This window comes from Nasonia vitripennis, chromosome 5, assembly GCF_009193385.2.
Source record: "Nasonia vitripennis strain AsymCx chromosome 5, Nvit_psr_1.1, whole genome shotgun sequence".
In the NCBI taxonomy this organism is placed as follows: Eukaryota; Metazoa; Arthropoda; class Insecta; order Hymenoptera; family Pteromalidae; genus Nasonia; species Nasonia vitripennis.
This window is the reverse complement of record NC_045761.1, coordinates 2,899,905-2,911,107: the sequence shown is the minus strand read 5'-3', so window position 1 is coordinate 2,911,107 and position 11,203 is coordinate 2,899,905. Positions and strand designations below refer to the sequence as shown.

General features: G+C 37.8%; 3 protein-coding genes across 4 annotated transcripts; 1 reads left to right on the top strand and 2 right to left on the bottom strand.

The window, feature by feature from the left end:
* Window positions 1-43: 43 nt before the first annotated feature.
* LOC100123391 (nucleolar protein 6) lies at window positions 44-4,930 on the bottom strand. 2 transcript variants are annotated; one of them, XM_008203717.4, is made up of 11 exons: window positions 4,776-4,930; window positions 4,285-4,696; window positions 3,740-4,214; window positions 3,122-3,677; window positions 2,755-3,049; window positions 2,449-2,679; window positions 1,564-2,001; window positions 1,324-1,487; window positions 981-1,234; window positions 464-876; window positions 44-389 (listed from the first exon to the last, which is right to left on the bottom strand). In XM_008203717.4, the coding sequence occupies exons 2-11, from the start codon at window positions 4,666-4,668 to the stop codon at window positions 144-146; spliced, it is 3,456 nt and encodes a 1,151-aa protein (XP_008201939.1). In that variant the 5' UTR covers window positions 4,669-4,696; window positions 4,776-4,930; the 3' UTR covers window positions 44-143. The 2 variants fall into 2 exon arrangements, with proteins under 2 accessions (XP_008201939.1, XP_031788299.1); XM_031932439.2 differs by having other exon boundaries at window positions 4,285-4,930.
* Window positions 4,931-4,994: 64 nt separating this feature from the next.
* LOC100123383 (stomatin-like protein 2, mitochondrial) lies at window positions 4,995-7,319 on the top strand. The gene is made up of 7 exons (XM_008203718.2): window positions 4,995-5,507; window positions 5,580-5,699; window positions 5,786-5,933; window positions 6,007-6,255; window positions 6,335-6,490; window positions 6,560-6,804; window positions 6,881-7,319. Exons 1-7 carry the CDS (start codon window positions 5,463-5,465, stop codon window positions 7,073-7,075), a joined length of 1,158 nt encoding a protein of 385 aa, XP_008201940.1. The 5' UTR covers window positions 4,995-5,462; the 3' UTR covers window positions 7,076-7,319.
* On the bottom strand, window positions 7,231-8,367 carry LOC100123378 (protein KRTCAP2 homolog). The gene is made up of 3 exons (XM_001606964.5): window positions 7,910-8,367; window positions 7,574-7,792; window positions 7,231-7,499 (listed from the first exon to the last, which is right to left on the bottom strand). The coding sequence occupies exons 1-3, from the start codon at window positions 7,911-7,913 to the stop codon at window positions 7,327-7,329; spliced, it is 396 nt and encodes a 131-aa protein (XP_001607014.1). The 5' UTR covers window positions 7,914-8,367; the 3' UTR covers window positions 7,231-7,326.
* Between the last annotated feature and the right edge of the window lie 2,836 nt (window positions 8,368-11,203).

Below are 11,203 nucleotides of genomic sequence, written 5' to 3'. Positions count from 1 at the left end.
ATGTTAATCGTTAGGTATTATGAGCAAATTAAACAGTTTTTTATAATTTATACAAAATGTATACTTTAATCAAATAGCATTTGTCTATGCTTGTTTATTTTACAAAACAAATATTTAATAATTTCTTTTTTATAACGTATATATTACAATGCCTTTAATTTGCCAGATTGGATATTTATAATTTCAACAAGTCCTTTTCCAAGAATGTAAAAATCTTCTATCATCGCAGATACATTTAAAATCAGTTTCTGGTTGTCATTAAATTTCTGGCAGCTTGTATTGGAAACTTTAAAATCTTTTTGCTGCATCGCTTGCGGTTTCAGTAAAACACCTACGACGTTGCCGCCGTACGTATCATGGAAGAAAAGAGCATGTTCGCTGTAATGTTTCTGTAAAAAATGTTAATAATTTAAAAAGACTACTCCATTCCAAACTCCTACGTAAGATTTCTCGATCAACTTACCCTCAGTTCGCTCAAATATTCTGCTACCGGGTCGAAGCCCACAATGGGTATTCGAGTTTTGGAATGTTCCTTGAAAGGATACAGATCCTTCGTAGGCAAATCATCCTTTACTATGGCTGTGGCTTCATGTTTCCGGGGATTGAGCGACTCTTTTAACTGTATCAGACAGTCGTACGCTGACAAAGGCGGATTGAACAGTGGATCGCAGCAGACGCTCGTCTCCGAAAATAGTTGCACCTCTAGGAGTCTTAAAGCTTCTTTGGCTAATGCACTGATACGTTTCAAAATGATCGGAGTCGGTGCCTTACGTGTCCATATACTGGCTTCCCTATCGTAAGGTGTGCAGATGAAGAGAGACGGAAGCGTTTCTCGTGACGTTCCGAACGTGTTCTCTATTTCCACTATTTCTTCGCCTATAACATTACATCATTGTATTTTAAAAAAATCACACGAATCGCCTTAAATCAGCAAATCCAATTGGCCAGAAGCCACGGACCAGCTTTGAGGTTCAACTCACGTGTGATCTCGTTGTTGAAATTGACGATTATCGGATCAGTGCTCCAATGCTCGCGGGCGAAGGACTCGAGGAAGCGAAGGAAGGCCACCTGTGGCGCGCTTGTCGGTTCGTACGGATCGGAATTGAGATACATCGAGGCCACGAGCAGCTCAACAGCGATATCCGGCATGTGGGAATCGTCGATGAGCTGGGCTGCGAGCCAGCGCTTCGCTAAGCAACAGGCTGGGCCAAATGACGGCTGCTGGCAGTGGAGACTGGAATAGAGAGATTCGGATAGCGTTAGCGTAATTAGTAACACTAGTTATGGAAACGATCAATAAATCAATTGTTAATTTATCATTACCCGTATAAAGCGCCGGTAATTTTAGGGAGATGAAATAAGTTTTTTTCCAGATCAAGGGACTCTTCGTTGTCCCTGTATTTGGTTACACCATCTTCGTCCACTTGCTGTTTTACAAGACCAATCTCTCTTTGATTTGCAATTCTAATCCTAAAGACTAGGCCATCCTGTGTAAAATACGAAAATTTTAATTAAAATCAATTTACGGACAGCAGTTTAAAATTCTCAACTGATCTCCTATACCTTCATCACATCAATATAGTGCATAGAGCCCTGAGCCCTGATCTTGCACTGCTTTCTAATAGACTGTGCTATCTGAAGATGAAACGCCGCCTTGGTCATCCTTAGAGCCTGGAGGTCGTCGGGCCACTTTCCACTCGTCGACAGCTGCATCGTCACCTCGACCGGAGCCAGGTACATAGGAACCTCGTCTACATCACCGTTCTCGACAAAACGCAGATGGGAAGGCGTATCTACGACATTTTTGCCGTCGGTTTTTCGTACAGTCGCTAAAGGTGGAAATACATCAGTGTATCGAAAGAGCGGACTGCACCCCTGAAGACCATTAATCGAAAGCGGCAGATCCGTCAGGTTCGACAGGTCTTTTTCGAGGCCGGCAAAGGTGTTGATTACCTGGAGCGCGGCTTCCTCTGGCCCATAGCGGAAGCCCCACACCTTGACCTGAAAATAAAGTTTTAGATTAGATTAGACACGTTTTTGATAAAACACGTAAATGAAGGGTGTTGGATGAGTAAATAGGACAGAATTGCGATTATCGAGACCCTGTTATTAGTCCGATGGGTACACAGCGATTTGCCATAAGTATTGTTGCGCCTTTTCTCTGTTGTGCTAATGTTTGACGCGTGACTTTATCACACTCACCATTCTAGTTCGTATTGGCTTAATCGATTTTTGATGAATCAGCTTTTTTATACCGGGTCGGCCGACAATAAAATATTATCGATTCGATGCACAAAAGCTTTGATTCGTCATGCTCTTGAAATATCTAATATTTACCTTCAAGTCTGTATCTACATCAGATGACTTTTCATTTTGCTGACATACTTTTGTATTTTATTGTACTGAAAGCTTTTTCGCAAAACAAATATTAGTTCTCCAACAACTTACCTTTTTCATCTTAAGAAACTCCTCTAATTGATTAGAGAAAAAGAAATAGTGAGCTTTTTCAAAAAGCTTGAGTTTTTCTTCTAATAAATATTTTGATATTCTCTGAGATATATCGCGCTTCTGAGCAAGAGTAGCGTTTGGTTTAGCCCAAACAACGGCTTCACAAATCGTGCCGTCTTTAAATCTTCGAAGTTCCGATTTGTGTCCCCAAAACTTTCTAAATGCCTCTGCCTAATATAGAAATAGAATAGAGATTAAAACTTCATAATTTATAAAAAATGAAGCGAATATTCAAAATGTTCATACTTCTGGAAGATTAGCACCAGGCCCCTTCTCAATAATATTGAATGCATGATGAGGATTTAGTTTTAATCCAATGTAAATTCTTTCAAGGTCGTTGGGAATCTCTACATTTGTTTGCCATTCTCTTAATTTACGTGGAAATGCGCACACAAACGATGCTCGCTGTCCCAACCCTTGTTTCAAAAACTTTGAAATTAGTTTGATTATTGGCACATATTTATTAGGACCATAGTTCAGTTTATCAGATTCGTCAGAATTTACATCTAAGATATTTTCCAAAGCTTTGACATTGTGTAAGCTGTTGACAAGAATAGACAATAATTATAATTTTATTTGTTATAACAAAGATGATTTATAGGAGTATAATTACCAAATGACAAAATCAACTGCTTTATAAAAGGGTACTTTACGCATAAAAAGTACTTGAAAACCATTAACTCTCGTGTTATTCAAGCATTCAATTGACATTGCTGCTTGATTCGAAACCCATTTAAACACGTCTTCTTGGATATTTGCCGCTATATTCTGGTATCCCGTAAAATCGAGAAATACGCAATCATAATGCTTGTGGTATTCTGTGATTCGAGCAGCAATTTTCTCATCTTGGCATAGGCTTATACCTTCCTTACACCAATTGCTATTTGCTAAATGCTGCCACGTGTTTCTGACTATTTGATAACTACTCATAAACGTGTTTAATTTTTTTGTAAGCAGCAAGTACAAAACATACATTGTAATCACATGACCATTGAACGTTTCATAATTATTGCAAAATTCACGTTGTTTTAGCCAGATTTTTAATAATACAATGCCATCTCTTATATTTGGATATTCTTTGATTAATTTGACATTTTGAGTGTTTGCCTTCAATGCAGTTAGATCATGCAGTATTGCACTGTTATAATATGGAGTTGGCGGGTTATTATCTGTGAAAATAAATGATAATTAAAAAAAATTGCAAACAAGTTAATAAGAATAAGATATTTACCTGTATTTTTATCCGTAGCCTTAAAAAACCAATTTGGTTTTACATTGTTCTTTTCAGGTGTAAATTTGTTTGGTGGTAAAGATGTTTCTTGCACTACAACATGCACATGTACAACAAATTTGCTTCCCAATTTTCCAGTGGGAACAATTTTCAAAATAGGATTTGAATGATTCCCAATGAAGCTCTTGGTTTCAGCCAAGTCTTTGCCAATTTTACTCGTTATATATGCCAGATATATTGCTTTTTTCCTCATATACCTGTAGTTTTTACTGTCTATTTTACTGAATAAATTTTCAGGCATTTCTACCAATATATCAATGGATGCTTCAGGGCCTACAATTGTTTCTAATGCATATGAACCAGCTACTGTGAAGCTAGATGGTGGTGAATATTTTAAAGTGCCAACGCAGTCGTTTGGCAACTTTGCCATAGGAATTTTCACATTAAATTTGTTGAATAATGTATCATCCTCGAGCTACAAATTAATACGCTCATTACTATTTAGACTTAAAAATAATGTTAATATCAAATTTGAGAATTCTTACAGAAAGTTCTTTGGTCCCTTTGATTGACTTAACATGAGTCTCAAATTTCTCATACCATGCTTGAAATAACTTTTGGTACTTGCTTTTTAATTTCACTGCACTGAGAATTTCTTCGATCTGCAGTCTGAATAAATTTGAGTGAAACAGATTTTCAGTCTCTCTAAGTTGGTTCAGTTCTTCCACTGTAGGCTGTTTGTACAAACCCTTTTCAACTTTCCCCTTCTTCTTCGCAGAAGGATCATCATTTTCACTGTTTTTCCTCTTTTTGTTAATTTTCACCAAAGGTTTCTGCTTCTCTAAACGTTCTTCGAGATCTTCATCCGCCTCCGAATCCATTTCAGTAGGGCTTTCCGGATCAACCACTTGTTTCTTGTGATCAATCATCTTAAATATATTATTTTTCGAACATACTCTGTTGACAAGTCGGGGGTGTTTTGTTGAAATTGAAGGTTATGAAGTTAAGACAAGTAAATTAACACTATAATTTGTACCTTTAAGTTACTGGTTACAAACAATAAACATCGCTGATCACTCTCCTTTATTGTAAACAAATTTAATCGTTGCCTTGTTATTACATTTATCAAATTATAGTTGAAACCTTATAACATCCCCACGTTGTGTGCAAAACAGAGTTGGCGGCGAGTGACGCACGTGGTTTTTGTATGAAAAGCAAGTCTGTTCGTTTTTCGACACAGTGCGCCCCCTGCGCCTTTTGAGTCAAATTACCGTCAAGGTCAATAGGTTGAAAAAATGTCTTGAAAATTTCTCTCATGACTTTGAGACTCATTCATTTTGTTCATCGAAGTATTCACATTGTGTTGTAACTGATTTCAGTAGGCCTAAGATATATAATTCGTTTAACTATCTAATTTAAAGTGACTTTTGTCGAGTAAAAAAATAATTCATACCCGGCGTGAGTTCCTCTCTCAATATTGACGCACATAACGTGACGCGCTGTGCTGTTTGCGGACAGAGCAATTTGAAATCCACCTTCAGTTATAGTTCAGGGCTTATATTGTGCGAGAGGTTAGGAGTTCGATAACAGAGTTTTTGCTCTGCCTCAAGAGGAAAATCAACTTTGTTAATTAAAATACAAGTAATCGAGCTACAAACGACGAAAAAAAAACGTGAACGTGTAACATATTATAAGCAAAAAAAGTGTACAAAAAAATTTCATAATGTTAAGCAAAACAAAATTATTGCGCAACGTAGGCTCTCTGAGAGTAAGCTCATCTTCGCGTTAATGCCGGCTTCGATTTTGACTGCAATTTCAAGTTTCCTTATGGTTTTTACAGAAATGTCTCGCTGCCAATGTGGAATTCGGAAACGCAGGCATGCTTTTGCCGACTATTCAGGTTCGGGAAAAAGCGACTACACCAATCAATACTGTTGTAATGTTTGTTCCCCAGCAAGAGGTATAATGTCTTTTTTCTTCTACAAATAATATTTTGCCGAATTTTTACTGCAATTATTATATTGCTGGTCATCATGTTTATTGTAGGCATGGATCGTCGAGAGGATGGGAAAGTTTCACAGAATATTAGAGCCTGGTTTAAATTTGCTCATTCCAGTTATTGATAGTGTTAGGTATGTACAGAGTCTCAAAGAAATTGCCATTGATGTTCCAAAACAGAGTGCCATCACATCTGGTATGACCATTTCATTATGTAAATTATTCAATCGACTCGCTATCTTACTTCATTTACGATTTTTTTTCTGCAGACAATGTTACCTTGAGTATTGATGGTGTACTATACTTGAAAATAAACAATCCTTACTTGGCATCTTACGGTGTACAGGATCCTGAATTTGCCATCATCCAATTAGCCCAGACTACAATGAGATCAGAACTCGGTAAAATTGCTCTAGATAAAGTATTCCAAGAAAGAGAAGGACTCAATATCAGCATTGTAGAAAGTATAAATAAGGCTAGTGAAGCTTGGGGAATATCATGTCTGCGTTATGAAATTCGTAAGCTGTCGCTTGTTTTACTATCAACAATAAAATATTATTGAAATTGTCATAAATTCATGTAAAACTCATTCTGCAGGTGACATTAAATTGCCTGAAAGGGTACATGTAGCCATGCAGATGCAGGTAGAGGCTGAGAGAAAAAAGAGAGCTGCTATCCTTGAATCAGAAGGTATCAGGGAAGCTGACATTAACATTGCAACGGGTAAAAGGCAGGCAAGAATTCTGGCCTCTGGTATGTAACATTTTTCAAAATTCATTTCTTATTAGACAGGCTTGATTAAAATACAAAATTTTATTTCAGAGGCTGATAAGCAAGAGCAAATAAACAAGGCTAGTGGTGAAGCTGAAGCTATGCTGGCAGTAGCTGCAGCTCGTGCTAAAGGTTTGGAAATTGTTGCTAGTTCATTGGGAGCTGAAAATGGACAGAGTGCAGCTGCACTCACGGTTGCAGAGCAATATATTCATGCATTTGACAAGCTTGCCAAGACAAACAATACTGTGATTATTCCCAAAAATGTAGGCGACATAAGCAGTTTTGTGGCTCAGGTAAGAAGTGGAAGACTTGAATTATAAAAATTCCCAATAATGTATTTGAACTTTGCATTTTCTTCTTTTTTTTTAGGCGCTCTCCATTTATAAACACGTTTTACCAGAGAATGGGTCACCCCAACAAGCACAAGCCCAACAAGTTTCCGGTCAAACAAATCACTATTCAGTAGATGCTTCAGACGATACATATGAATATTTCAGCGATAAAGAAGAAGCTGAAAGTTACAAGAGGAAAAGTACAGGCGACCATTCTCCCAAAGCAACGTAAGGTACATAGCTATCATTTGCCTAAAATCTAATTATAAAAAATGTTTTTTTTTATCAAAGGCGATAGAAGCGATGAATTTTAAAAATCCGTTATACCTATAAAACAGTTATTACTATTATAAAATATAAATTCAGAAATCATGTGAATAATTCTAATTTGATGATATTGTTTTTATTAGAATTTTTATTGTCGAATTATCAATAATGAATTATAATTTTTATCAGTAAAAAAGTTGAAAAAAGTCTACGCATCTACTTTTTCTTTTTTGTGTGCACGGTCACGGGAGGTACAACCGTTGAATATGTCTCCTGAGAGATACGGTTGATGTAATAGAGAGTAACCACAGAGAATAGGAAGCACGTTGTAGTGGCAACACGATGTATCAATCCAGAGGCCACTAGGGACACAGCCAGTGACATGAACACTGCAAAAAATACTTTCTTAAATAAAAGATCGTTACGTTATTCAAATGTATAAAGAGAAAAAACTACTGCTCACCTTCAGGGAAGAGTTTCATTTGAAACGATTTGCCAAACAGAATGGATTCTAGATTGCCCAGTGCAGTGAGTAGAAATAGAAATACCAGAGATCCGATGTATCCCCCAAAGACAATATGCAGTTTGGAAGATATCAGCCAACTTTTGTACATCTGCATCCCCGAGAACAGGAGCACCGTGATGATGGCCGAAAGGATGAACGAGATTTTACTGGTCACAGCTGCGAACGATCCGACAGTCAAGTATATCAAACAACAATCAGGATCAAAAAACAGTCGCAAAGCCGGCTTAATTTCGAGGTTATGACACGTAGTGTCCTTGTTTACGCTATACTAACCCATGTTTCTTGCTCCGAAGAGTCACTTGTTCGCCGATCAGCGCCGCTAAATCTAAGAAAAATTAAGTATACGTATGAGAGAGCTTTGTTTTGCGATTCCGCAAAGTGAACAATCAGACGGAACACTATGCGCGCTCCTCCCTCCGCATCGTGATATGTGCGTCTGTGCGCGACAGCGCCGCTAAAGCCTATATAGATACATTATACGTGTGTGAGTTATCAATACCAAGCTCGCGTGGGCGCGTACGTGTGTATACGATTTATACATACGTTGATACGTTATACACAGGTATAGAAGAAGAAGCTATAGACGCGCGTATCGCAATAGCTGAGGGCTGCACTGTGGCCCTGGTAAACAGACTTTATGGCTTAATGGCAATATGCAAATATGCAGAAGCGTATCAGTGCGCTAGCGGTTATTATAGCTACTCTGCGCCGCGTAAATTATAATGTAAACACTTAGCCGCGTTATAACGGGCGAAAAAGCCGAGACGGCGGCTTTTTAATTATTCATCTCTCTCTCTCTCTCTCTCTCTCTATCTCTCGTGCGAAATTAAATTAATCAAGCTTGCGCGCAAGAGTAATGAAATTACTCTTCTCTCTCTCTCTCTCTCTCTTGAGCGTTTATTTAATAAGCGAACTAAATGAAAAAACTGTACGCGTAGCTTCAATTCGCGGTTATGCTTTCTGTGACTATATAGAGCTATATATACACTACTGCGCGCGTGTAATAAAATCGAAAATAGAGATATTGCTTTCTGAGGAAACGTCGGTAGCAATGAGTTTATTAAGTTGCCGCAGAGCTCTCGAGCATCATGAAATTACAATGGCAACTCGCGCGCGCAAAGAAAAAAGCCACTTAAGCTAAGTGCTTTTTCCGCGAGGGTAGAGTGAGAGAGAGAGAGAGAGAACAAGCTCATATACACGGCAAGTCAATATCGGCCAACGGTCAACTAATCGAATCAACCGCCGCGGCGACGCTTTTTCGACTGTAATACAATAATTACGTCGACTTTTGTTCATCCCGCCGCGAAGCTTTAAACACGAGGCGCTGATTAAAAAAGCCAAACGAGCTTGTGTTTACTCGCTGCGCTTATTATACCACTGTTTAATGGACGTCGCCGTATATGCGAGTGTACCGCATTCGTCGCGTGCTCGGTCGCAGTATAATTTTTTTTTTGCAGTTTGCAGTTTGCATTTAGTAATCGATTTGCCGCGGGAAAATTGAGCCGTATCAGGGTCGAATCTCGCTTTTCAATCCAAACTCTCGCGGCGGCGTCGATCAAAGGGTCGCGATAACAAATCGACTCGGCGGTAGAGTTTTCGCGTGTATTGAAGGGAGAAAAGAATCGTTATACGTCTCTCCCGGATGATGCGGGTATAGGAGCTGACGGATGGAAAAAATAAAGCCACTTCGAAACACTGCGCTAGCGCGCGAGCGGGAAATTTCAATTTCGTCAAAGTTGATCCAAGTATTTTCCGCATATATACATAAAGGGAGGAGGGAGGAGGGAGGAGCTCGCCGTTGTCTTCTCTCTCCCCTGTGCTATTCTTCTCGAAGTGCAGGCCGATATCTCATAAGCATTTTCATAAATCAAAGTGTCGGGCGCGTGAAAATCGAGCGAAAAAAGCGCCTGGCTCTATTTCTCTTCTGATGCGATAACATGCGCGTCGAAGGAGGATCGGGAAATTCATGGCTGTGGGGGAGAGGGTGGGGGGGGGGGCGAGTAGTACTAGCGAAGAGAAACGACGCCGATGTTTTTTTTGGTTTTTCGATAAATTTTTATTTTTCCTCGATATAATATGTATGTATATTATAATATTTACAGTATCTTTAATTCGGAATGTTGTATATATTAATTAGCGCTGATGAGGTCACTTTTATTTGATTGCTCGGTCGTCTTCCTAAACGTACTCTGTGTGTGCTATTACGGTTTATATTCTCCATAATTTTCTCTTTTCTTCGAATCGAAGTCCGAATATATTGTAAGTTACATATTATACATATAGTGGTATATAGCGAACGGAGAAGAAACGGAAGGACCGTTTGAGAAAAGAAGATAAAAAACTTTCGTACAAGTATAACGTGTGTTTTTTTTCTTCGTTTTCTTCTTGTCGCTGCTGACACAGAGACTTTTTTTTGTCGGTTTGCTCGCTCGAAAACAACGTTTATAAAAGTTTCGTTAAAAAATTTGTCTTATTTTTGTTGTATGTCCCGTATAACCCACTCTCGACTAGTTTTTTTTTTTTTATTTTTATTTTTTTAATATTTTCATCTTCGCGTCAACGTGTGACAAACAATGGGAATAAAATTCAAGGTGAACAATACGTATGTATATAATAATGGTGTATATGAAAGATAACTTGGCAATAATAAGTAAAGTTCTTTATAAGAATACATTCATAAGAAATATAATGAATATAACGGCTACACAATATATTCGTAAATTGTGGTCTCGGCGCGCGCGCGTTTCTCATAATATATAGTGAATTGGATAGATTTGGTCCACGTCCATTTATAATAATTATAAGTGTTTCTCTCCTTTATTTCCCAGCTCTCGGAGTACATATCGTAAATTTGGCATTGTGGCTTTTTTTTCTCGAGTGTGTCGCATGTAACTGTTACCGTTTATATCCCTGTCGTTATATTGTGTGTGCTTAGATACGTGCCTTCGTAGCGATGAAATTCATATAACACGGTGTATAGTAGAATAGTATATCGTTCTTTTTTTTTCTTCTTCAAAACTTCAACTATAGGCGTACACACATATATATATAGTATAATAATTAATATTGACTTGGAATTTTTGATGTAGTAGTAAATGCAGTTTATCATCGCCATTTTAAGTGTAAGTCCGCGTCCCCGAAGTGACACCTGCTTAGCTTTCTTTTATGTAATAATATATATACGTGTCTGAACGGTGCTGCTACGTTTTGACTTACTTTGCTCGAGCTAAACCCCAGTTGAATATATATATATATATATATATATATATATATATATATATATATATGTGTGTGTGTTATTCTGACGACGTGTGTATATATAGATTTTTTTGTTATTTATCTCGTTATTTATATCTTCATTTATATTATCTCATATTATGTATATAATATTGTAGTAGTTCGCGCTCGGAGAAAGAGAGTTTTGAATATAAGTGTGTGTGTGTATATATATATATATATATATATATATATATATATATATAGCGCATGAAAATGCTGCATAATTGCACTAAACGCGCGAGTCGCGCCCGAAATTTGGTTCCTCTTCGCACCTTTTCATCTCTCCTC